This window comes from Petromyzon marinus, chromosome 39, assembly GCF_048934315.1.
Source record: "Petromyzon marinus isolate PM22_M1 ecotype Great Lakes invasive population chromosome 39, UKy_Petmar_22M1.pri1.0, whole genome shotgun sequence".
Lineage (NCBI taxonomy): Eukaryota > Metazoa > Chordata > Hyperoartia > Petromyzontiformes > Petromyzontidae > Petromyzon > Petromyzon marinus.
Genome location: NC_133705.1, coordinates 5471171 through 5497692, shown reverse-complemented (window position 1 = coordinate 5497692; position 26522 = coordinate 5471171). Strand labels below are relative to the sequence as shown.

The 26522-nt window shown below is 59.3% G+C and overlaps 1 protein-coding gene across 2 annotated transcripts in view; it reads right to left on the bottom strand.

The window, feature by feature from the left end:
* Positions 1 to 89: 89 nt before the first annotated feature.
* The window catches only part of TNK2 (tyrosine kinase non receptor 2), a 40505-nt gene continuing 14072 nt past the window's right edge, over positions 90 to 26522 (bottom strand). Inside the window, exons 2-18 of one of the 2 annotated variants that reach the window (XM_032968121.2) lie at positions 25131 to 25295; positions 24297 to 24367; positions 22187 to 22393; positions 21187 to 21339; positions 20426 to 20703; positions 18515 to 18641; positions 18146 to 18292; positions 17914 to 18008; positions 14705 to 14750; positions 13648 to 13796; positions 13109 to 13191; positions 11442 to 11486; positions 9105 to 10417; positions 8429 to 8845; positions 7653 to 7748; positions 5980 to 6107; positions 90 to 5404 (exon numbers count right to left, since the gene is read on the bottom strand). In XM_032968121.2, coding sequence (XP_032824012.1) covers positions 5398 to 5404; positions 5980 to 6107; positions 7653 to 7748; positions 8429 to 8845; positions 9105 to 10417; positions 11442 to 11486; positions 13109 to 13191; positions 13648 to 13796; positions 14705 to 14750; positions 17914 to 18008; positions 18146 to 18292; positions 18515 to 18641; positions 20426 to 20703; positions 21187 to 21339; positions 22187 to 22393; positions 24297 to 24367; positions 25131 to 25295 — 3527 coding nt within the window. In that variant the 3' untranslated portion in view covers positions 90 to 5397. The remainder of the gene's footprint in view (positions 5405 to 5979; positions 6108 to 7652; positions 7749 to 8428; positions 8846 to 9104; positions 10418 to 11441; positions 11487 to 13108; positions 13192 to 13647; positions 13797 to 14704; positions 14751 to 17913; positions 18009 to 18145; positions 18293 to 18514; positions 18642 to 20425; positions 20704 to 21186; positions 21340 to 22186; positions 22394 to 24296; positions 24368 to 25130; positions 25296 to 26522) is intronic. The other variant, XM_076072842.1, reaches the window with a different exon arrangement.

The following is a 26522-nucleotide window of genomic DNA, read 5'->3' as shown; positions in this document are numbered from 1 at the left end:
GAGACAAAATACGACTCGGCGCTTCACGTGAGAGCCGCGGCGGATTCCCAAGGTCGGCAGGAGGGCAGTGAACCAGCGAGAGACCGAGCCGACAGATACGACGCAGCTTTATTTACACAACAGAGCAGACAAGGCGGAGGGGGAAGGAGACCTCTTCGATTTACGCGACCCCCTTGAACACGTGACCTCGAAGAGAGGGCTCATCTCAAATCTCTTGCCACCACTATATTTGCATTGTAAGTTTGTAACGTGGAATGTTAATCGGTTTGTGTCAAAGATCCACCCCCGTGTAGCCTAAACAGGCTGTTGGGGCAAGTGCTCTGGGGAGCGGTCATGTAGTGGTTAGCACACCCTGCGCTATGGAACCTGGGCTCGCCAAAACATCGCTCACTGGCCCAACATTTGGTGACGAATATCGAAGCCGATCCTGGGCCACTCTTTGGTCGACTCGGCCTTAAACGAGTCCCCTGGTGTACACGTCGGCACGGTGGGGGTGGGGAGAGACAAAGGCGGCCCAGGAGTGGTCCCGGCCACTGCGCCCTCTCGTGTCCCGTGCCGACTTTGATGGGCGCTACTCGCTTACAGCACTTGCCCCACCAGTCTGCAGGGCTATACGGGGGACCTTTGTCGTGTTCATTGTGCCAAGGGCTCTGTCATTCCGCACGACGGCACTAACAACAAACAACAACCCGATGATGCTGACGGGGATAGCAACGCACTCGGCTATCAACGTCGGCAAGAGCTCACAGCAACCCCACACGACATTCCCGCGTGTCAACAACAAGAAGAAGAATAAAAATACCTTTTTCCAGCGAGATAAAAATTCATAAATACCGTTTCATCATAAAAGCTTCCTTCCTTCCGCACGGGCACACGCACACGCACGCACGCACACACACGCACGCACATACGTACACACATACACGCACTCACACGTGCACACACGCGTACACACGTACACGAAAACGCACGCACGTACACACACGCACGCACACGCGTACACACGCACGCACACACGTGCACACACGCGTACACACACGCACGCACATACGTACACACACATGCACATACGTACACACATACACGCACACACACGTGCACACACGTACACACGTACACGAAAACGCACGCACGTACACACACGCACGCACACGCGTACACACACACGCGCACACACACACGCGCACACACAACGTGCACACACGCGCGAGCGTCCGCGGTCACGGGAACAGGAGTCAGGCAGTCGATAGCAGCAAAGGGCAAAAGGTCGCCCGTATAGCCTTAACAGATCATTGGGGCAAGTGCTGTCGGCGAGCACCTATTAAGACCGGCATACATCACAGTACACGCAAGACAGCACACCGATTTAACAACCCACTCAGATTCTACACAGCACACCGAGCACACACATAACGGTACACACGCCAGACGGAGAAATGAAATCATACAACAAGGAGCACACCGAACACTCACACAGGACTTGGTGCATACAAGACACAGCACAGCCGACACACGCGTGCCACACGCATGACCCGGCGTACACACCTTGCACGGCGCAGCGTGCACACGAAGAGGGGACACACAGCCATTGGTACAAAGACAAAGATCCCCCGTGTAGCCTTAAACGGAAGATGTTGTTAGTGGGCACCCAATTTAGGCCGGCACTGGTCACGAGGAGGTGGGTGGCCAACACCACCCCCGGCCACCTTTGTCCCCCCAATGCTTAGGTCAGGGGTGGGGAATCTTTTTTGTGCCAAGGGCCATTTGGATATTTATAACATCATCATTTGCGGGCCATACAAAATTATCAACTTAAACATTTGCCTGTTATATTTCGTCAAACATTTCATTAACTCACCCCTAATGCGATGGCTGGAACTGCTTCTCTTTGGCGAGGCGTGTGATGATGTTAGCTGGTATTGACGATGTTGCTACTCGCGACTGCTTTTCCAGGTTTGCTCTACCTAGATTTATTGAATTTCGAGTCCCGCCTGCGGTTGCCTTGGCAGGGCCACACCAAATGATTTCGCGGGCCTCATACGGCCCGCGGGCCGGAAGTTCCCCACCCTTGGCTTAGGTATACACGCGCGGTACTCATTAGAGTCCGAGTCGACCTAGGAGAGGCCCAGGACCGGTTCACATATCTGTCACCGAGCGGGAATTGAACTCAGACCGCCGGGTTGGTAGCGCGGTGCACCAACCACCGAGCTGCCGCTCTAACTCACACACGCAGCACACACGGCATGAACACAGCATACACTACACAGCACACACAAAACACACATTGCACACACACACAGCACATGGCCACTAACACTGAGAAAAACCTCGCCTGCACACAGCACACACATTCATTACATCACCCGCTACGGACAGATGCCCCCCCCCCAACAGATTCAATTTGCCCTCTTTAGACAGAGACTGTAACAGGATAGCAGCCGTGCCTGTGCCTCAAGAAGCCTCGTTCCGCACCTCTTACACCACCACTACACCACCACCACCACCTCGGACCACGCCGTCGCGTTCTACAACTCTTCCACCACCACCACCGAACGACGACAACGACGACGACGATGACGACGACGGCGGCGGTCCACCAACAAAACATTATGGACACCTCCACGCCGGCCTACGATACCGCCCTGCACGCGCGCGCATCTGCAACAAAACCACGGTCCTGCGCTCGGCCACTGTGGGGCCGCTGTGGGGGCCGCTGTGGGGGCCGCTGTGGGGGCCGCCGCGCACCAGAGGTGGCCCTCGCGCCACGACGCCTCCAACACGGGAGAGGGGCGAGGGGGTCACCTGCACGCGCGTTCACGCGCCCAATAATACTGCCCGCGCAAGGTCATTGCGGCGCATGGGAGGCAGCGCTTCGTGCAACCGGTTAAAGCCGCTGCTAGTTATTTTGGCACGCCGCCACCCAACGCAGGTTGGTGGAGGCGGAGGGCCGCAGGCGTGGGAGCGTAGAAGCGCGGTACAACGGCGACTGCCACGTACCCAGTGAGCGTGGGAACGCCGAGCCAACGCTGGCGCCAATGGTTCCAACCACGTGCCCGACGTCGGCCCCAACGGTTTCCAACCGCACGTCAACGTTGAGCCGACGTTGGGCCCAACGGTTCCAACCACGTGCCCAACGTCGGCCCGACGTTGACCCAATGCTCGTTGGGTACCGGGCAGCGCAGCTCCACGGCCGCGCAACACAAACCCAGGTGCGCCCGGCGGTCACTCCGTCATCCGAGCGCCGTCCGGGACCAACAACCCCGCTGAGCTTCCGAGTTGGGTTGGGTTGGGGTGCGCGTTCTGAGCGACGTGGCCGGTCACACCGCGGGTTTTGGGAATCCAGGGACCGATCGAGCCTCCCGCAGTTGCCGGTTTTAACGCCAGCGCCAGCGGCGTAGCCGGCACAGCCCCCCGCCCCTACCGCGATGTCATTTCCCACGATACGACGATCTCGGCCGTGACGACTGTCGCCATGTCGGCGTCACCGGGCAAGGTCGCGTAGCACCGTCGTCGTGATTTTGCCCCACGTCCAGTCTGAATGTGAAGTTGACTTCAATGTTCCTCAGCTGCATTTCGCTCAACCTAGGGCTGGTCAATAGGCCGAACAATCATGGCAACTTTACAAAGTGTAATGCTTGCAGAGCACGAGCTGTCAGTTGCGCACGCGATATGAGTGAATCACGAAAAGAACGGCTGTGCTATAAACATACCGATGGCATCGTGAACGCCACGCTGCCACGTGCACCGGGATGCCTTTTGGACAGCGCTAACTTCACGCAAGGATGTTAATTGATTTTGTAACGTATGATATCGTGCTTGTTGACGAATACCTTTTCAGGAAATAAAAACAAAATGATAAAAATTAATCAGCAATGATATTTTGATGAACGGGCGATACGATTTTATCTCGGGATAATAATAATAAAAAGATAAAAGGCGCAACCCTGTAATTACTTGCTGACATCGCTGGTGAGAGAAGGGCCTCCTCCCCAGAGAGGTATTTGGCCTACTCTTCCACACTGGCCGGACGTCCTTGAATAGGTGGGAGTACTCACACACCGTTACCCCTCCACACGTGACCTGCGGTAAAGCACGCACTCGTACTGCGGGGCAGACAGACGCATGTGGAGCGGTGGAGCGGGGCGGGGATTATTTTGACAAGAAACCTGCACCGTTGTTTTCAACTGCCGCCGCCGCCGCCGCCGCCGCCGGATGGAGATCAAATGGAACCGGCGAGTTGCAAGTACAGCCCGCCGCTGACCGACGACACGTGGATCGCACGTCGTGCGGCGTATCGACGCATCGTCCGCAGCAAAACTACCGGTTGTCTACAAACGCACAGAGTCGCCAGTTGCCACGCACGCGCGCGGCTCGTCACAAAAGCCAGAAGGGGCACGGGCGGCGCTCGTCAGCGAAGGGGCTCGGCAGTTTCCACGTCGCTCGCCCGTGGGTCGGGAGCGTCGTCTTGCCGGTGATCTAAACCGGAGTCCGCCAGACCCCAGTCTCCCCGGGCGGCCGCAGCGTGGCCGCTCGCCACCGTCGCGGGGGATGGAGGCGACCGCACGGACGGCGACGATGGCGGGACGAGAGAGCACGGCGCGGCACATTGCAGTTGCGTCGCCTCGAGCAGAGGCGAGAGGATTGACCTTCGGTGAGGTGTTGAAACTCAACGGCGGGGAAAAACGTCAGCCGTTGCAAGTGCCTGCTCACGCCGCTCCTGGTGGAGAGGACTTTGGCCTACTCTCGCATGCTGGCAAGACCTCTTGAAAGTACCCACACACTTTACGCCACCGCACGTAACCTGCTGATCGACTAACCGTGGCGTATCCACATGCATTACTGGGATGACAGAGCCGGGGGGGGGGTTAATATCCTTTGCGGCCCGTTTCATAAAGGGGGTGTGGGGTGGCCTCTCACGTGGGCAGGGACCGCGTGAGATTAAATCTGGGGCCCGTGTGAGACGCGGTCCCTTGACGTGCCGGACTTTCCCCACCGTGGTTTCATTGATGATGGCGGCGGTGGTGCTGGCATCTTGGTGGGTGACGCGGGGTTGGTCCGAGTCAACTCCACAGGAATCCATTTCTGCACATTGTGTAACGATTGCAATTGTTGGAACAACAACAAGGTCAACACGGATAATTCTCTAATAATATTTTTTTCCTCTTCTCCCCACCAACTGGCATGGATATTTAAACAAACAGTAAATAAATATACGGGATGCCCCGCAGCAGCAGCAGCAGCAGCAGCGGCCGCCGCCGCGCCACACGGCGACGACGGCACATTAATTCCGCCGCCCGGCCTCGCGTCAGCAGGACGCCCGCCCCCTTCACTCCCGGCGGGGCGGTGTCCCCCTTCACCCCGGCCACCTGGGCCCCGCTCGGACCGCCGGTGGAGTCGTCAGCGCCTGCGGAGCACAGCACGCACCGCACGCGGCCGTCACGGGCAAACCCGGCCAACGGCAAGGTCGCTCCCGGCGTGCCCGACCGTCCCCAGCGAGCCCCGCGGCCCCCCGTGGGCCCGACCGTATCGAATCCGAGAAGCCAAGCAGGCTCGAGCCGGGTTTAGTCACTTCGATGGGAGACCGGCCTCGTGGTGGCGGCTTGGAGCTGCGGGATGATCTGATTGGAAATCCGATATTAAATCCGTGCGTGCGTGCGAGTGGTTTCCCCTCCTACCGCACCCCCCCCCCGCGCCCGACTTCTCTGCGGTGCTTTTGGATCGTCGCTTGTTTTTTTCTTGTCCCACGTCCCAACTGCGCGGTTCACCTCCGTTAATCCTGAGCAAAACCCCAGCGGCGGGCAGAATACGCGCGACTCGAAAAACGAACGTCGCACGCGAGAATCATTGGTTGATGCAAGCACGCCAGCCACGAGCGTCTCGCGTCCGACGAGGCCCTGCTACTGGGGAGGAGGCTCACGGGGGGCGGAGTGGGGGGCAGAGGGGGTGTGTTGGTAGGGGTGGGGTGGGGCTCCAAGGTACCGGTAGCGCAGGGAGCTGTAGTGGCCGAGCAGGAAGCTGCTCGCCAGCTCCAGGTTCCAGTCGAACTTCTCGAGGATTCGCTCGCACTCGGCCCGGCTTTTCAACCCCAGACAGAAGAGCTGCTCCACCTGACACGTGGTACCAACAACATCATCGTCGTCATCATTTATTATTACGCTGGTTTACCCAGCAAAACTCTCACTGAATCTTAAGACGGTTATTCAGGAGGGTCCTGCCAAGTTTTCGCAGTAGGGGGCGATGTTGCCGCTGCTGTGCATTTCACTTGCAGGTACAGTAACACCTTGGATTGCGAGCATAATTCGTTCCGGAAACGTGTTTGTAATCCAAAGCACTCGTACATCAGTTGTGATCACGTGACGCTCGGCAGTACAAAGCGTACACGTACACTGCTCGTATTGCTAAGACCCTCGCTCGTTTATCAAATTAATATTTACTTAAAAATATTTGCTCGTCTTGCAAAACACTCGCAGACCAAGTTACTCGCAATCCAAGGTTTCACTGTAACTGGTATTGGGAGGAAACTGGAGAACTCGAAGGAAATCGATGTAGAAAAACGGGAGAAGAGACAAACTCCAACAACAACAACAACAATCGCCATTCGCCACGAAGCGGCGCCTATGCCAGGCCAGATGCACTTCAAGTCGACGTGAAGTGTCGAACGCTCACTAACAGGAGGTCAAGGAACAGACCCAAGTACCATGGGTTGACTGACTGAGATGACCGGCAGATGCACCACCTGTGTCCCCTACTGTGCCAACTTTCTGTCTTTTAGCCGCCTGGCGCTCCGCTCGTTGTTGCGAGCGTCGCTCCTCCGCCCTCCGTTGTTGCTGGAGGGCGACTGCCACCAACTGCCCAGCAGCGTCCTTCACGAGCCTCCTCCATAGAGGCCGATCTTGACACCGCTGGTGCCGGTCGTCGTCAAGTCCACTCAGCTCCACATCCTCCCGTATCGCAAAAGTTAATCTCTTCTCTAGCCCGTGCCGCACCCGTTTAGCTCCCTCTATCCGCCTGAACAAAAGCTGTTTGGGCATGCGGTGGCTGGGCATGCGGTGGCTGGGCATGCGGTGGCTGGGCATGCGGTGGCTGGGCATGCGGTGGCTGGTCATGCGGTGGCTGGTCATGCGGTGGCTGGGCATGCGGACTACATGACCCAGCCACTCACTCGCTCACACCCACGCTCAGACACTCTCCCTCGTACTCCGCACAACAGTGTAGGGAACATGACAAACTCCGCGCAGAAAGGAGCCCGAGAGGGGAATCTAACTCAGGGCCTTCTTGCTGCGAGCCGCAAGTGTCACCACTAAGCTGCCGCCACGACCCTGCCGCCCGCATCGTCGCCACGGCGCGTCACGCGGCCCTACCCGTCGCACCGTCTGAACGCTCGCTCGCATGTCACGCATAACATACGCTTTTTTTTCTTCCTGCCAACGCCGATGACGATTATCTGAACCAGTCAAACGAGTGCACGGTGCGGTGTGTGAACATCGCCACTGGGGAGACAGAGGCAACGCGGGGGTGGTGCTGGCCGCCCAGCCCCTAGTGCGCCGTGCCGGCCTACATAGCTCCTCGCTAACAGCACTTGCCCCGACAGTCCGCTAAGGCTACACGGGGAATCTCTGTTGAGGTGGCGCGCGCAGGCAGTGCGCGCGTACCTTGAGGTAGTGCACTGCACGGGGCACGTCCCACAGGTGCGCCTGCAGCGCCGCCTGGCACTCGTCCGTCGTGACTCCATGGACCAGCAGCTGCACCTGCACGCACGCAGACAAACATCCCCCGTGTACACTTTAACATACCGCTGTGGTCGACGCCATGCCCGGCCGCGATGTTCACAAGCCGCACCAGGTACTCATTAAAAAACCGAGTTGACCAAGAACCGGTTCAGAATTCACTCGCCACCCATATTAGCCGTGGCCGGGAATCGAACTTGGGTCTCCGGCTTCGTAGCGCGGCGCGCTAACCACCGCAGCACCATTCCGCACGCACACATGCATGCCTGCACCCACGCACGCCTACGCACAAATTCCTCGGGCCCAGGCACCTATCCCGCCCGCGGGGTGCCGTCACGGCACGAACGAGCGGTGAGTCGCAGAGGTTTGTGGTTTGAAGTTCCAGTGGCCGGCCGCCCTGATTCAAACTGCGGATGCATTAACCGTGAACAGGTGATGTTACGTGAAGATGAGGAGGGCACGCGTGCCGGCGTCACGGTCCAAACTTTGCCAAAATTTCAGCGCAAATCACTTGAATGGGTGAAAACGACGTTGCAACATCGGCCCGCCCACCCTACACGCCGACACATTCCTGCTCACGGTGCCGAGCCGCCTCGTGCCACACAGGGGACAGCTGCCGCCGGGGCTGCTCCATCGAACGTTCCGCGCGTCGCAAACGGCTACGGAGGGCCGTGGCCGGAAGGCGGCCGGCCGCCAGGCACCTGGCCGATCTTGTCCTGGGGCGTCTGCGGATCCGCCGCGGCGCCGAAGCTGCCGCCCGCTCCGCCGCTCCGCTGGCCCCGCTGTCCCACGGCGCCGACCCCCGCGGCGGTCGCCCGCGCCGACGGCAGCGCCAGCCTCAGGGCTCGCGCGTCGGGAGGAGGCGCGACCGTCGGGGTCGCGACGACCACGCCGCCGCCGCCGCCGCCCCCCCGCTCCTCCATGCCGAGCGGCCGCACGGCGGCCATGACGGGCCTCCTGGCGTCGCCGTGGCGATGCCCCCCCCCGGCCCCCGGGAAGTGCGACGCGCCCCCCGCTTCGCCCGCCGCCCCGACAGCGCCCACGCCGCTCGCTCCTCCTCCTCCTCCCGGCACGCCTCCGGGCTGCTCGGGGAGCAGGTAGTAGTGCGTGGAGCTCACCTGCGGCGCCAACGCCGGAGACGTTAAAAAACGACGGCCGGCCTGACGAGGGGTTATAACGCGAGACGCGAGCCGGCGGTCATCTACGTCCGCCGCGTCGTCGCGCCCCGGGAGGGTGTCGGGACCGCGCGTGCGCGAGTCGAACCGTTCCCGGCCCGTCGTGAACAAAAGAAATGGCCCTCGTGCGCGCGTGGCCGGCGAACCGCACGGAGCGCCGTGCCGCGGGGACTCGCGAGGGCTCCGCTCGGCCGGCGCTCACCTGCTTGCCGTCGCGCATGATGGGCAGGATGCAGGGCCCTCGCGCTCCGGAAGCGCCGAGCGACTCGGGGAAGAGGTCGGGGGTCGTTCCCTCTCGCGCGCAGCTCAGCTCCGAGTGCGACCGCGACAGCGGCAGGAAGAGGCCGAGGCCTCCGCCGCCGCCGCCCCCGACTCCCCCCGCGCCGATGGTAGGCCGAGGGTACGACGCGGAGCTCACGCTGCCGCGCCGGTCCGCCGGCGGCCCCGCCGGGAATCCGCAGGGGCTCGGGGTGCGCGACGCGGGGAGCGACGACGCGGGGAGCGACGACGCGGGGAGCGACGACGCGGGGAGCGACGACGCGGGGAGCGACGACGCGGGGAGCGACGACGCGGACTCTCGCGGGGGGAGGCGCGGCGCCGCGGAGGCGCGGCCGCCCCAGCCGCCCCCGCGGGGCGCCGTCGCGTCCGGCTCCAGGGGTGCCCTGGGCGGGAGCCGCGGGGTGGAGGAGAGCGAGGATCGGGCCGCGAAGACGGAGGGCGGCAGCAGGCACGGGTTGGCGGGCAGCTCCAGGCTGGCCATGCACTCCCTCTGCAGCTCGGCGAAGAGCTCCACCGCCTGCCGCGGGTCGGGCCCGCCCCCCCGCTCCCCGGCGCCCGTCCCCCGGTCGTCGCGCGGGCGCCGAGCCGGCGCCTCGGCCTCGAAGGCCAGGTTGGCCTCGCCGCGGGCCGCGGGCGAGGCCGGGCCGTCGCGGGGCCACGGGGAGCCCCGGCCGGAGCCCGCGGCGGGGCCGTCGGGAGCGAACCCCGCGTCGCCGCGGCAGGCGTCTCGCTCGTCCTCGTGGGGGACGCAGTCGTAGGGAGGGGCGCCGTCGGGCGAGCGGAGCTCCCGGCCCAAGAGGGAGATGGGGTGCAGGGGGCGAGGCAGGGAGCGCGTGGGGCTCGCGGGGGGCGAGTTGCCCAGCAGGCAGCCCGAACCTGCGGACAGCGAGGGGAGCGCCGAGCGCGGGCGCGGCGGCGCCGGCCCCTCGTCGCTCAGGTCGATGAGCGACACCTCCTCGCAGAAGGCGCTCATCGTGCGGTCGCGCGACCGCTCCGAAGGGACCGCGGCCACGCGAGCCGAGGGGCGCGCGGCGCCGCGGTGCGGCCGCGGGAGCGCCAGCCTCCTGAGGTTGAGTTTGCGCGCTCCGCTGGACTCGCCGCCGCCGCCACCGCCGCCGCCTCCGCCTGTCGCTGGCGGCACGGAGCCCCCGCCGCCGCCAGCGCCGCCGGAATCGCGAGCGGCCGAGGGAACGATCTCCCCGATTTCCTCCGCGGCCACGGGGTCGTACAGTGGACCTGCACGCACGCAGACGCGCAGACACAAACACGAAGGCATGCGGCTCGGTCACACGCTCTCGCGCAAAACACGCGCAAGTACGCAGCAGGCACTATGACGTATTAACACACAGGATGCTCGCGCACAAGTAAACAGATAGAGGCAGATACACCCACAATGGTCACCATTCACCACGAAGTGGAGGTGATGACCTCACGGCTCTTATGGCAGGCTAGGTGCCACCCTCAGTTGTTGCTGGATGAAGGACGCTGCCGAGCAGCGTCCTTCACGAGCCTCCTCCACAGAGGCCGATCTTGACACCGCTGGTACCGGTCAGCGGCAAGTCCACTCAGCTCCACATCCTCCCGTACCGCATCAGCTCCATCTCTTCTCCAGCCCACGCCGCGCCCGTTTAGCCCCCTCTATGCGGCCAAACAGAAGCTCCTTGGGAAAGCCGTGGCTGGGCATGCGGGCTACGTGACCCAGCCAACGCAGCATCGACTGCCAGAGGAGCTTGCCGATAATGGGCACTGCTTTCAGCACTTTCAAGCGTCTGTGAGCTCCTTGAACTGCGATCCAGCCTGGTTAGACCCGGGATGTATCGATCATAGGAAGACCGATCAAGTATGCGGGTCACCACGGAACAGGTTTGCCCTTCAATAGCCGTGGATACCCAACACTAACGGGGGGGAGGGGGGCAGAATGTGGTGGTGGTGGTGGTGGCGGCGGTGATGGTAGCAGTGGTGGTAGCGATGCCGGCAGTGGTAGCGGTGGTGGCGGTGGTAAAGGTGGTGGTGGTCGCGGTGGTGGTGGTGGTGGCATGGTGGTGGCATGGTGGTAGCATGGTGGTGATGGTGGCGGTGGCAGTAGTAGCGGCGGTGCCGGCGGTGGTGGCGGTGGTGATGGTGGTGGCGGTGGTGGCGGTGGTGGCGGTGGTGATAGCGGTAGTGGTGGCCGTGGTGGCGGTGGTGGCGGTGGTGATGGTGGTAGCGGTCGTGGCGGTGGCGGTCATAACAGCGGTGGCTATCGCGTCGCCGTGCTTACTGCTGCCCATGATGGCCGGCTGTGGGGGGCGAGGTGGGGGCTCCTCTACCCCAGCAGCATAAAGCAGCAAGGAGACAGAGAGAGAAAAGGGGAGGAACAGAGGTTGAGCAACGACACGGGGGGGGGGGGGGAATGGAACACAGTGATGTAACGCACTGCCGTTAGTGAGCGGTTAGAGAGCGTGCGACACACACACAAACACACACAAACACACACACACGGCGAGCGTGCGAGACACACACACACACACGGCGAGCGTGCGACACACACGGCGAGCGTGCCACGCACACACGGCGAGCGTGCCACGCACACGCACACACACGGCGAGCGTGCGACACACACACACAGCGAGCGTGCGAGACACACACACAGCGAGCGTGCGACACACACACACACAGCGAGCGTGCGAGACACACACACAGCGAGCGTGCGAGACACACACACAGCGAGCGTGCGACACACACACACACAGCGAGCGTGCGAGACACACACACAGCGAGCGTGCGACACACACACACAGCGAGCGTGCGAGACACACACACGGCGAGCGTGCGACACACACACAAACACACACAAACACACACGGCGAGCGTGCGAGACACACACACACACACAGCGAGCGTGCGACACACACGGCGAGCGTGCCACGCACACGCACACACACGGCGAGCGTGCGACACACACACACAGCGAGCGTGCGAGACACACACACGGCGAGCGTGCGACACACACACAAACACACACAAACACACACGGCGAGCGTGCGAGACACACACACACACACAGCGAGCGTGCGACACACACGGCGAGCGTGCCACGCACACGCACACACACGGCGAGCGTGCGACACACACACACGGCGAGCGTGCGAGACACACACACAGCGAGCGTGCGACACACACACATGGCGAGCGTGCGACACACACACAAACACACACGGCGAGCGTGTGAGACACACGGCGAGCGTGTGACACACGCACACACGGCGAGCGTGCGACACACACAAACACACACGGCGAGCGAGGCGTTAGTTAGCTGGTAGTGAGTGAACTGACAGGAAATTAACTGAGCAATTGGTGAGCTGCTGGTGAGCGGTCGGTAAGCCATTGGTGAGCACACCCCACTGACAAAGACCCCCCCGGTATAGCCTAAACAGGCTGTTGGGGCAAGTGCTGTTAGCGAGCAGCACCTATGAAGGCCGACACGGCACACGAAGGGGGTTGGTGGCCAGCAACACGCCCGGCTGCTTTTGTCTCCCCAGTGGCGATGTTTACACACCGTACCAGGTACTCATTTGAGGCCGAGCCGACCTAGGGGAGGCCCAGGACCGATTCAGATAATTGTCACCGGTGTCAGCAGTGAGCGGAAATCGAACTCGGGTCGCCGGGTTCGTAGCGCAGCGTAGCGCCAACCACCACGCTACCCGCTCCCCCGTGCACACTCCACCGAGCACGCACGCATGCACGCGGGCACAGAAACGTACGGCCGCGTGCGGAGAGCCGTCAGTAAACGAGCCGCTCGTGAGCTGCGAACGAGCGGTCCGCGAGCGATTGGCGAGCGTTGCCCGGCGCGCGTGCCCTGCCGTGCGGAGCGGGGCCCACGTCACCGGGCACCGCTGTGCACCGCGGAGATCGCGGGACCGCGTGTGGGGCTCCCCCAGCACTCACTCCGGACACGGCCGGGCAGGGAGGTGGGCAGCATGGCTCCCTGCAGCACGTCCGGTGGCTCCATGGGGTTGCCCAGGTACAGGCTACGCACGCACACACACACACACACGGAGATCCCCCCCAGTATAGTCTGAGCAGGCTGTTGGGGCAAGTGCTGTGAGCGAGCGGCAACCGATGAAGACCGGCACGGCGCACGTGGGGGTGGGTGGCCAGCACCACACTCGGGTGTCCTTTGTCTTCCCAGTGGCGACGTTTACTACACACCACGCAAGGTACTCATTTAAGGTAGAAAACACACGCACGCATACACACACGCTCCCACACATACACACACACAGAGGATCACACACTTGTTGGTGTGGTAACTGGGGGTCAGTGCGGTGAGTGAGGGTCAGTGTTGATCTCACGCACTCGTCGCTGTAGTGAGGGTGACACGGTGATTGAGGGTGATAGGGTGAGCAAGGGTGAGGGGTGGTCGAGGGTGAGCGAGGGTAAGAGGGTGAGAGGGTGAGAGGGTGAGCGAGGGTGAGCGAGCGTACTCGTCGATGCGGTCGGGGTGCCCCCAGCTGTTCTCGGGCCGCACGGCGCCATGCCCCGTGTGGATGAAGCTGTTCTTGAGCGGGAGGCTGATGTCGTGGGCCGAGAGGCCGGCCACGGCCGTCACCACGTTCCGCGGGAAGGGCCCCACCTGTGGGGCCCGTCACGAGGATTTCAGCGTCGCGGCCGGAACGTCGCGGCCGGAACGTCGCGGCCGGAGCGTCACAGGAGATTTGGGGCGAACCGAAGATCGGGCTCCGATTAAAATCCCAATGAACCCACACAAAGCTAAATAACAAAAACAGCCAACTGGTCTCCGTCGTGGTCACCTCGTCTTTCACTCTCTTGCCATTTGACTCCATCTCCGTCGCTCTCACTCCACGACACCCCCCCCCCCCCCCCCCGTCTCGTCTGCCTCTCCTCTCTCGCCGCGCCAGTTTCGTTCGTCAGTGGTGCACCTACCGCGTGGTGTGCAGGCGGTGTAACTGCACCGAGGAACCCGAGACGACTGGGCTACAAGGCGGGGGGTGGGTAGAGTTTGAGGGGGGTGGGTGATTGGTGGGGGGGGGGGAGGGTGGAATTTGAGGGGGGCGGGGGATTGGTGGGGGGGTGGAATTTGAGGGGGGCGGGTGATTGGTGGGGGGTAGAATTTGAGGGGGGTGGGTGATTGGTGGGGGGGGGGTGGAATTTGAGGGGGGCGGGGGATTGGTGGGGGGGTGGAATTTGAGGGGGGCGGGTGATTGGTGGGGTGGCGGTAGAATTTGAGGGGGGTGGGTGATTGGTGAGGGGTGGAATTTGAGGGGGTGGAATTTGAGGGAGGCGGGTGATTGGTGGGGGGGGGGGTGGAATTTTAGGGGGGCGGGGGATTGGTGGGGGGGGTGGAATTTGAGGGGGGTGGGTGATTGGTGAGGGGTGAATTTGAGGGTTGCGGGGGATTGGTGGGGGGGTGGAATTTGAGGGGGGCGGGAGATTGGTGGGGGGGGGGGGGGTGGGCATCTAATTCCTTGCGCCAGGGCTCATGCCAACCACACCACCGGTTCGGGCTCTTCCCCGACTCACCTGCAGGGTTCGCTTGTTCTGTCCACGCCACCAATAATTCTCAGCTCTGAAAGCACAAAAGCACGCACGGACGCGCGCGGTCAAAGGTCTCCGTTCGAGCACGGCGAGCGGCGCTAGGGGCAGGTACTGTTCGCGAGCACCTATTGAGGGCGGCACGGCACGTTCATTCGTACTCACACACTCGCACGCTCCATCGCGCAAATTCGCACAGCGATGCGTACACACGTACACACAGCGCACACCTTGTGCTGACGGGGACATCTATAAAATATAAAACTAAACTTAAAATTTTCCCAGGTAAGGCCCACTGAGCTATACAGCTATTTACTTCAGAAGCGACCTGGCCACAAATGACAGCTCAACGCAGTGGCTTATCGCGTGGAAATGTATAGCAGCCAAATACTCTGAACGCGTGACGCCGATTCTAAATGTGGAGTAAAAAACCGGAGGACCCGGAGAAAATTCCACGCCACCACGGGGAGAGAGGCACGCAAACTCCAAATATACAGCGGCAGGCGTCAAGGTCGGGATCAAAACCACGACTTCCTGCATACCAGGCGAGGTAGTTAACATCCCCCCACCGCGGCTGACGATCGGATTGGGGCCGAGAGCCGAGAGGTGACTGGAGGAAGGCGCTGTGGGGCTGTCGAGGCGTTCGGGGCGAGCGACGCTCTCAACGTCAATCAGACGGGCGAGGGCACCTGCCGCTCGCGTCCGTTCCCCACGGCGCAAACGCCATCGCAGCAGAGACGGAGGAAGGAAGGCACTGCTGGGGTGTTTCACAGGCGACCAACAGTCTGCAGCAATGCTGCTCTGCCGGTTTTACCCGACCGGGTAGTTTGAGGGTAATTCGATCTCCCCCTCGTTGCAGCCCGCGCCCCGTCCGTCCGTGGGTACTTCATTCCTCCGCTACGGGAGCCGCTCAATCGGCGAGGCTGTGGGGTGGGCGCCACGCGTCCGCGTCCGCAGCTCCAGCGGCGTAGGAACGTGCTCACCGCTCAGCATAGACGCCGAGTTCAGTCGCCTCCACTTGCTCGAGTCCCCTTACAAAAGATGAATCTGATCCTAGGTTTGAAGTTTTCGTGACTGCATACTCTTTGGTTATTTCGGTAAAGTCACATAGGTGAGAGAAAAAATGATGAAAATAACTAAATTAAATCACGAGTTATTTTCATGTTATTATTTTCATTATTTATATTTTTCACCTACGTGACTTTACCGAAAGAACCAAAGAGTATGAATCTGATCGTTTACTTCGGCCTTTCATTGAGTTGACCTTGGTTTTGGTCGCGTTCTGTGTCGTTAAACTACTAAACCGCTCAACAATATTTTATTTGACCGGGTAAGGCTCACTGAGGTGTGCAGCTCTTTTTTCAGAAGCGTCCTGGCCACAAACGGTAGCCCCGTCAAAGTGTCTTATCGCGCGGTAATGTATTACACCCGGAGAAAAATCCATGCAATCACGGGGAGACACGCAAACTCAATATATACAGGCGTCAGGGTCAGGATCGAACCCACGACTTCCTGTATACCAGGCGAGGTAGTTATCATCTCGCCACCGTGGCATCTTGCGAGATCCTATATTCTTTTTTTGTTCATTGATTTTTCCATCTTGTGCAGCGTCGTGAACGACGCGATATAAAATCCATTATCATCGTACCTATCAACCGATACGGTTTACCCCGTATTCTTGTACAGGGAAATTTTCATTTGTTTGCGTTTCTTCCTTGCGATGGGACTTTGTAGGGTGAACGTTGAGATTTATAAGGGCATGGAATTGGTCTGCAATAAAATCCGTGATCTGGTTCGGTCTGTAAAAAATGTGATTCCGGACATACAGTACCCTGGCGTCTACATACTAAGTTGCCTCTGTGGTAGTAGTTACATTGGAGAAACCAAACGACATGTCTCGGACCGCATCCGTGAACACAAAGCAGACCTAAAACACGGTAGGACCAACACCTCGGCCGTGGCAGATCACTGTTATAATTCAGTAGGCTCACATGACATTGACTTCTCCAAGACAGAGGTTCTTTGCAAGCAATCTGGCTACAATGAGAGATTCGTTCATGAGGCTATCCACATATACAAGCACAGAGACAATTTCAACCGAGAAGATGGATTCTGGTTTAGCAATCATTGGAAGGATTTGATAAACCATTTCGGGTCTTAATTGATTGTTCACGCTTACGGTGGCTTTCAGACCGCATCCATTATTATCGTCTCCCCCCTCCTCGTCCATCTGAACAAACTGCCAAATCGCTCTCCGTGGTGCTAACGTTAAAACAAAACCGCCACTTTTTTCAAATTTTCTTGCTGTGGTTTTCACACCTGATGATGATTGCTTGTGTTGCAGTCGAAACGTCGTGAGAATTTTATTGTTTTATATTTGATGATTTTATTGTTTCCCTTCTACGTGACTTTACCGAAAGAACCAAGAATATGAATTCCTGCAGTCACGAAAGCTTTAAATCAAAATTGAAGGTAGGCACTGATAAGAGGTTTTCAGCTGTGTCGCATTATTGTTATGATTGTCAAAGTTGGAACGCGATGCCGGCTCACAATGGCCTCCTCCTCTTGGTGGAATAAAGTCACGGGATCTGTGACGTCCGCATTGAAGCGGGCGGCGAATGTTTTGGGTTCAAAGTTCCCTAAAGTGGTTTCCCGCTGCTCGGGTTTTGAGCAGTGAGGTTGGTGCTCAAGTCCCCTTTACATCCCTGAAACCTGGTTTGCGGAAATTCCACGTTCCTATGACGGGGGCGAGTCTATCTGTAGCACTGTCGATTTCCAACTCCCCCACCCCTCCATGATGTGGTACTCATTTGGCTCATTCTGCCTACCCAAGAGGGACGATGGACTGAGTCAGCCCCCAACCGACATCTGACCTCTCGGTGACCTTGCGACCATGAGCCGCTCCCACCACACAGCTATGAGCCGGCCGGCCGGACGGGCCGGCGTTGGTCACCCCACTCGGTTAGTATCAACCGGGGTTGGCCGCTGGCCTCCAACCGCGAACCTCTGGAGCGAGGTGCAGGGCGCGCTCGCTACCGTAGCCGTGCCGCCACCCCGACTCCCCGTCGCGCCCGCCCGTCCTCGCGGGCGGACGGGCGGGCGGGCGGACTCGCGGAATAATCCAACGCCGAGCCGTGGCGACCGCTGGCGTGCCGCGCGCCGTCACGATGACGCGGAGGAACAGGCGTTGGGCGCACCTCCCCTCCAGCACCGTGATGACGTCGTTCACCTGGATGGAAAGCTTCTCCGCTTCGTGGAAATCCTGCAGTGCCCGCATCTCTGTGGGCTGGGCCTGGGGCGGGGAGAGGAGGACACGGGTGGGCGAAGGGCAGCCACGTTATCTTCACTATTTATTGACGTCGTTATTATCACTACTCGTCTTTTACCCGGCGAGGGTGAGCCGTGTGCGGTGAGAGTGAGCCGCCGTGCCTCCTTGAGGAAGTCCTTGAGGGCCATGAATGTGGGACGGTCGCCAGGCCTGTGGGCCCAGCACTGCAGCAGCACGTTGTAGATGTCTTGCGGGCAGTCCTCCGGCTTGGGCAGCCGCTCGCCCTCCTTGTCGATCTTGTGCAGGATCTGTTGCGGCACCGTGCGATTGCCGCAGCGTGAACGTCGATAGCGTCGCGATCATCGATGCGATACGATCGTATTACGGGCATGACAATTAAATTATAGCTGCCGGGACTCGAGTAGCGCACCAGGGACTCTGGCATGAGCGAGAGCGAGAGCGACAGGGAGGGCGAGAGAGTGAGAGCGAGAGAGAGCGAGAGAGCATGGGGTGTCTGCCTGTAGCGGTACCTGGCTACCGTTGAGGCCCACCCAAGGCTCCTGGCCGTAGGTGAACATTTCCCAAAGCGTGATGCCGAACATCCACGTGTCGCTCGCGTGCGAGAACGTGCGAGTCTTGAGGCTCTCGGGGGCGCACCTAGGGGCCAGGGTGGTAGATGGGGTGAGGAGGAGGGGGGTGGCACGCGCAGTGAGGGGGGGGGGGTGTACAGGCCACCGCGCTACGCTGCCTGAAGGTGGCCAGCGTCTTCAGGTGGCTGAATTTAAAGCGTTCACTTTCTCCGTCGATCATCCAATCGGAGGCAAGAGGCTACGACGCTCTACAATCACGCGAGAAGGTGAGCGGCTCGGTTCAGTTCCAGAAGAGGCTTCCGGCACGCGGAGCGAAACGTCGGACATCGTGCCGAACGTCGCGCGGTACGACCCGGGAACGCGTCGGAGAGCTGCGGCCAACGCAGGCTCTACCCGCTGCTGGATGAACGACAGGGCTTGTGTGCTAGCTCCCGCGGCAGCCTGCGAGCAAAGTCAACTCGCGCTTATCCGGGGCAATGTGGGGGTTGGAGGGGAGGGCGCGGGGAAGGGTGGCACAGACAAAACGCGAACACGGACGACGCTAGACGAGCGCGAATTCCGCTGCTTGAAACGTTCATTCATCGTCCACATCCTCAGAAGAGCGGTGGAGACGAGGGTATGCGTCGTCCCGGTTCCGTCGTTCATTAAAGGGCGCTCGGTTCGCTCGCCCGACACCTGTGGCCACGCGGCTAGCGAGCCGCAGGCCCCCTCGGCGAGTGAGGAGCGGCTCACGGTTACAAACGCCGTCGTGCGGCGTTCGCAAACGACGACGATGACGACGATGTTGCAGTTCGCATCTTGTGGTGGTTGGCGTCAATCTCCGGACGTGTCCCTTGGGGTGGGCTGTGCATTTGAATGCCGGTGAAATAAAAAATTTTCCTGAAGAATAATAAAGGCAGGTTTTCCTCCCTTTTTGCGGTTTCGGTTTCTGCGATTTCGTGTACAGCAGAACCTCGGAGATCGAACGCACCAGAACTCGAACAAATCGGTGTTCGAACGATGTCTCCGAACATTTTGTGCTCCGGGAAACCGAACGAAATTCGGAGGTCGAACGGGCAAGCGTGACTTGAAAGAACCTCTACGGCTTAGATGCGCATGGCCAGCAGCGTGCACGACGCTTGCCCAGACAAAGGTTTTACCGCCTCCTCACCACCTTCCACTCGAGCCATCAAATCTCCTTACTACAGGTAAAGTGAAGTTCAATGTTCATTTATTCCATATATTTATTCATTTATTCCATTTATTTATTGTGTTTCTTGTTTTTTTGTATGATTTCGTGCGTGTAATTACTGTAAACTTCGTGTAAAAATGCTTTATAATGAGAGATTTCTTGTGTCTGGAGCCAATTAATGTCATTTACATTCATTCTTATGGGGAAAATTAATTCGGTGTTCGAACAAATCGGTGTTCGAATGGCCTTCTGGAACGAGTTAAGTTCCATCTCCGGGGTACCACTGTATACTGTATATAAGCGGCTAACCTCCTTCTACCCACAATTCGTTGCTTCACGCGGTTTTAATTCACTCTACGCGCGGCTATGCGTACCGTGGACTGTGCGCGCCATTCGGCCGGCAGCTGTCTCCTCGTGCGGTGCATTGTGGGTTGGGTGACCGCTACGCGATTTCGCTTTGCGTGCCCCATTTTTTTTTCCCCAAACGCGTCTACCGCACAAAGCGAGGGGAAACCTGCGTACATATATATTCGTATTATTATTATTATCTGTGCAAAGCAAGGTCAATTCACGGTCCCGGGGGATAAATCTCGCGTGCCGTCCGAAATAAAAATACGCCACCGGCCGGATCCGACCCCGGGGGGAGGGGGCGTGAGTTGTTTGGTGGGGGTGCCACCCACCAGGCGAAGGGCACCTTGCGGTGCTCGGACATGACGTAGTGGTCGTCGTTCTGCGGCAGCGCCCTCATGAGGCCGAAGTCGCCGATCTTGACGAGGTCGCTGGCGGCCAGGAGGATGTTGCGCGCTGCGAGGTCGCGGTGGATGTAGCGCCGCGTCTCCAGGTAGCTCATCCCCGTGGCCACCTGCACGGCGTAGCGGCACAGCGTCGACAGCAGGAAGCGGCCCTGGTTCCGCCGTAGCCGGTCCAGCAGCGAGCCGAGGGGCGCCAGCTCCGTGACCTGGCGTGCACCGGGAGCGACGAACAGGCGGCGTGACGCGGCGCTCCAACACCACCATCACCACAACCAGCGCCGTCACCACAGCCACCACGACGACTGTCACCACGGTGGTCCCCCATCACCACTGCTGCTCCTGCACTACCAGCATACTGCTCCATCACAGTAGTCCACCACTACCATCAACACCTTCACCACAACCACCACCACCACGCTGGCCCACTACCACAAGTGTTCCACCATCACCACTACTGCTCCACCACCACATTCCTCCATCGCCACCACCACCACCACCACGATATTCCACCACCACCATCACCGCCACCATTACCACCGTCACCACTACCATGATGTTGGTCCACCACCAACAGGGAGGGCAGAGGTGATGGAGGGACAGAGAGAGAGAGACATTGCGGGGAGACGGTTGGGAGGCGACACGGGGGAGGTTTCAGAGATGAGAGAGTTGGGAGGTGATGCAGCACTTGCCATCTTCATGGGGTAGGTGAGGATGACCCCGTAGAGGCGGATCAGGTTGGGGTGGTCCAGCATGTGCATGGTGTTCACCTCCTTGACAAAGTCCTCCAGCGCCTCGGGGGCGCTCAGCATGTCGGTCTTCAGGCACTTCACCGCCACGGGAACCTGCGCACAACGACGACGACGATGACGACGACGATGACAGCACCAACTACGAGCACCGCTGCGGCTGCACGTGGCTGCTGCCCGTAACCTCGGCGCTGTGGAGGCAGCAGCGAGGGTTGGTGGGGATCACCGCGCGGACGTCGTTGTGAGAATCCTATTATACCCGTGGGCGTCGAGGAGGCGCAGTACTGCTGGCTGGCCAGGAGAAGGCGGCACAGAAATGGGACTAATCGCCGCCGGTTTGTGTTTGCGTCTGTACGGGGATCGAGCGTTGCCCGCTTTGCGCGAGGGCGTGGGGTTTTCTCCGGGCGCTCCGGTTTCCTCCTCCCACGTGAATAATAAACACGACGACTCGTCCTCATTAATCGTCTGAAAACATCTTGCAAATAAACACCAAATGTAGCAGCGGCAGGACCCTCCTATGACTCAGTGTAGTTCTCCTGGAAAAACAATGTCCCTATAAAAAATTTATTTAAAGCTTTCGTGACCGCAGGGATTCATATTCTTGGTTCTTTCGGTAAAGTCGCCACGTAGAAGGGAAACAATAAAATTATAAAACAATATAATTTTATTATTTTATTGTTTCCCTTCTACATGACTTTACCGAAAGAACCAAGAATATAATGTTCCTATTGTTATTATTAGAACAACAACAACCGCAGTGCAGCCCGGTAGCGTCGGGGGGAGCAGGCGGGCGCTTTACGGGACACAATTGGCGAGATGGCGCGATGGGGGCGATGGGCGGGATGAGCTAGATGGGCACGCTGGTCACGAGAGGCGTGACGGGAGCGATGGGGACGACGGGCACGATGGACGCCGCCGCCGCCGCCGCGACAGTCGTCCTCACCAGCTGCCCCGAGGGCGAGCACCACTCCCCGCGCCGCACGACTCCAAAGGAGCCGTCGCCCAGCTTCTCCAGCAGGCGCAGCTCCTTCTCGTTGATGAGGCACGTGAGGCTCTGCGGAGGGGGTTCCTGCCCCCCTGGCGTGGGCGACACCTTGCGGAAGGTGAGCGACGGGTGCGACGGGCACTCGCTCTGCTTGCCGATGAACACCTGCGGACGGGCAAATCGCTCCGGTGTCGGCGACGCGGTCTCAATCGCCACCACCAGCTTCACCGCCACGGCCAGCACCGCCACCAGTACCACCACCACAAAGCTGTCAACCCACGCGGTTTACACCGTATTCTGGAACAGGGGGATTGAGTTTTCGGGTCCATACGGCGTACAACCGTTTCAATGCGGGCAAAAAAAATTGTTTATTTGTTTGTGTTTCTCCCTTGTGATGGGACTTTGTAGGATGAACGGGGTGACCAATGAGGCCTGAATTGGTCTGTAATAAGGTAGGGCACTGATAAGGGGTTGACAGCAAAACCACCAGCACCACCTCCACCACCAGCACGACCATCACCAGCACCACCTCCACCACCAGCACGGCCATCACCAGTACCACCTCCATCACCAGCACGACCATTACCAGCACCATCACCAGCACGACCTCCATTACCAGCACCACCTCCATCACCAGCACGACCATCACCAGCACGACCTCCATCACCAGCACGACCATCATCAGCACGACCTCCATCACCAGCACGACCTCCATCACCAGCACGACCATCACCAGCACGACCTCCATCACCAGCACCACCTCCATCACCAGCACGACCATCACCAGCACGACCATCACCAGCACGACCTCCATCACCAGCACCACCTCCACCACCAGCACGACCATCACCAGCACCACCTCCACCACCAGCACGACCATCACCAGCACGACCTCCACCACCAGCACCACCACCATCACCAGCACGACCATCACCAGCACCACCACGGGCACCACCACCAGCACTACCTCCATCACCAGCACCACCACCATCACCAGCACCACCACCATCACCAGCACGACCATCACCAGCACCACCACAGGCACCACCACCAGCGCCAAAATAATAAAGACAAAGATCCCCCCGTACCGCCTTGAACAAACTGTTGGGGCAAGTGCTGTGAGCGAACAACTATAAAGGCCAAACGGTACACGAGGGGGTGGGTGGCCAGCACTATTCCCAACCGCCTTTGTCTCCTTAATATCGAGATTTATATATCGCACCAGGTTACTCATTTGAGGATGAGTCGACCCAGGAAAGGCCCAGAACCGGTTTAGATAATCGTCACTCGTGTTGGCAGTGAGCGGAAATCGAACTCGGATCGCCGAGTCCGTAGCGCAGCGCGCTAACCACTACACTACCCCTCCCCACACCACCACCAGTAGCACCACCATGTCGCCTGCACCACCAACACCACCTGCAACACCTGCAGTTCACCAGGTGGAGGTGTACTGCAGGTGGTGTACTTCATGTGGCCTCCAAATGCATGTAGCCTGGCACAAGCGCTGTGGTGACGTCACCGTCACTCAGTGGCGAATGGCGGCTGTTGTTGTTGGTGGTGCAGGTGGCCTGCTGCTGGTGGCGGCGATTGTTTTGAGTTATCGCCACCACCTGGAGGTCACCTGCATCACTACCACTGCCGCCATCAGGTCGCCTGCATCATGGCTGACGATCATGGTGATCAACAGAGTTATATCGTCCCAGCCGATAGCGAGTTTACATAACGCGTAACAATGCTACTGGGCTGCGCGCACGCGCGGTCGGCGTTTGACGTCATTGCCATCGCCGAGACGGCCCTGCCGCTGTCCATCGCCGCATTTTATCTTCCCGAGCTACGGGCGACCCTTTCATCAATTTGCGAGGCCGCCTACAGGACGAGCCGCTAACGGCAAGGACACCCGATGGCGCAGCTGCGTTCATATTGGGCCATCTTCTTGCGAGGGTTGCCGCGGCCCGCCAAGTTACAGACAGACAAACGGACGCACAGACGAGCAGGTGGACGGACAGGAGGCAGCCGACTCGTCCAGGCATTCAACCTCAGCGTGGAAAGCATCGAAAAGAGAGGAGACCTTGGGCATCCAGGTCTTGCGCTTGTACAAAGTCCTCCGCCTCTTGACAGCTTCCCAGAGACGCCTCTGGCCTGCAGGCACAGCGCACGCCGCCACCACCACCATCACGCCGCCACCACCACCACTAAAACCCACTTGCGCCACGGCGGCACTAGCGGTTCGCCGCGGACAAACCGTAGGGTCGACAGAAACTCCGCCGCGGTTGGTCGACTGGCAGGCCGCGTGGCGTGAGAAGGGGGGGGGGGGAGGGGGGGTAAAACGTGGGTTGGCGCCCGATTTTTTTTGCCGGTGACGTCCGTTCCGCCATGGAAGAGTAGGCCAACAGTAACCTCTAGCTAGCGGGGTACTCTCGAGCTCCCTCGAGCGGAGGGCCCCTTCCGCCAGCAGCGGCGTGAGTGAGCAAATTGCAGACAGTTCCGGATTATACAAGTAGCAAAAGTAGCTACATATGCTACGGGCCCCGCACAATACTCTTTCAAGCTATCAATTCCGATTCAGTGAATCTGCACTTGCTCTATTACTAAAGTACTATACCACCTTCAACTTTTATGAACGACTGGGTGTTTAAGGTTAGCGATTTGTCGTATTATCTGGCTGTATAGCAAATGAAAAAATACAATTACTTTACTATGCGAGTTAAACATGCGTGTTTTAATATTTACGTGTTTTATTTTTATTTAGGGCCCCTTTATAACATACGCCACAGGCCCTGCACTAGCTTAATTTGTCACTGATTGCAGCGCCGCTTCCTTTACCCCCTCCAAATATTCACAAATGTGTTCACGTTCTTTTTCCCCAAGCGCGGGGAGGTGGCGGCGCCGCGCTGCGGCTCACCCGGCTTGCCCATGCCGATCTTCTCCAGGTCATCGCTCTTGACGTAGTCGAAGTGTTCGGGGCGCGTCACGTTGAGCTGGTCGCGGACGCGCAGGAAGAACTGCTCCAGCTGCACCTCCTGCAGAAGCTCGTGCAGCCACTCGGAGCTCTCGTCCGGCAGCATCTCTACGCACGCCGACAGGGACACATCGTCACGACCCGACGCTCCGTCTCCCAGCATTCGTGCGTTTTTTTGTTGTATTCATACGTCGAATATCATCACGAGAGCATCTGGGTGGACGTGCGCAAGTACAGGAGTGGGTGGGGGGAGAGGGGAGGATGGCCGATTGTCTTGGAGCGATCTCCACGAGACCAGCAACCAAAGGGAATAGAAGACTTAACGGTGGCAGACTGTGAAGCAGATCTTGAGGGTCTCTGTGTGAATTTGTGGGTCTCTTGGCGAGTCTGTGGGTCTCTGTGCAAGTTTGTGGGTCTCCGTGCGAGTCTGTGGGTCTCCGTGCGAGTCTGTGGGTCTTTTTGCGAGTCTGCGGCTCTCCGTGCGAGTCTGCGGGTCTCCGTGCGAGTCTGTGGGTCTCTCTGTGAGTTTGTGGGTCTCCGTGCGAGTCTGTGTGTCTGTATGCGAGTCTAGAAGACATTACAGCGATACGCTCCGCTGCTCCTGACGCGATTATCTGGGTTTGACCACCTCAATGTGAAAATGTAGTTGATGCTCTGCATCTTACATCAGCCATACAAAAGAAGAAATGAATGTGAGTCTATGGTGGGACACTGTCAGCGTAGATGTTGGAGGTCACCGCGTGTCTCCTGTGCAGCAGCTGCAGGATCTGGCCGGGAGTAGAACGCGTTGGCGAGGTAGCGGCGCATCAGACTAGCGTAGAAGAGTAGGCGGAGACAGTTTATTTAGCATTGGCTGTGTCATGCCTAACCTCCTTCCGTTCCGCTCTTAAAGCCTCACCTCTTCTCTATCATCCATTCTCTTCCTCTTCCCTCCTCTCGCCCCTCCACTCCATCCTCTTGTCCCTCCGCTAACCTTCCGTGATCCCTAACTACCCCTCTGTCGCGGTCACTCATTCCTCAATCCATGTAGCATGCCCCTGTCAACGACACCACTCCATTCTGCGTCACCGTTTTTGTAAGCTACGCCACCGAGCGCCTCGAGTGACAACGCTCTGTGAATGTACATTAGACCGCATCACCGGGCTGTGCGCGATCATCACGAGCCGAGCATTGTACCGACGGTGGAGATGTGCCGGTACAGGCAGCCCTCGGTTCACACACTTTTGTGGTACGCCATTTTGGAGTAACGCGGCGACGCTCCGTATGTATTTTAGACCTTTTATTGACGTACGCGAGGCGATTTTCGGAATAACGTCACCAGCAGCGCGGCGTACG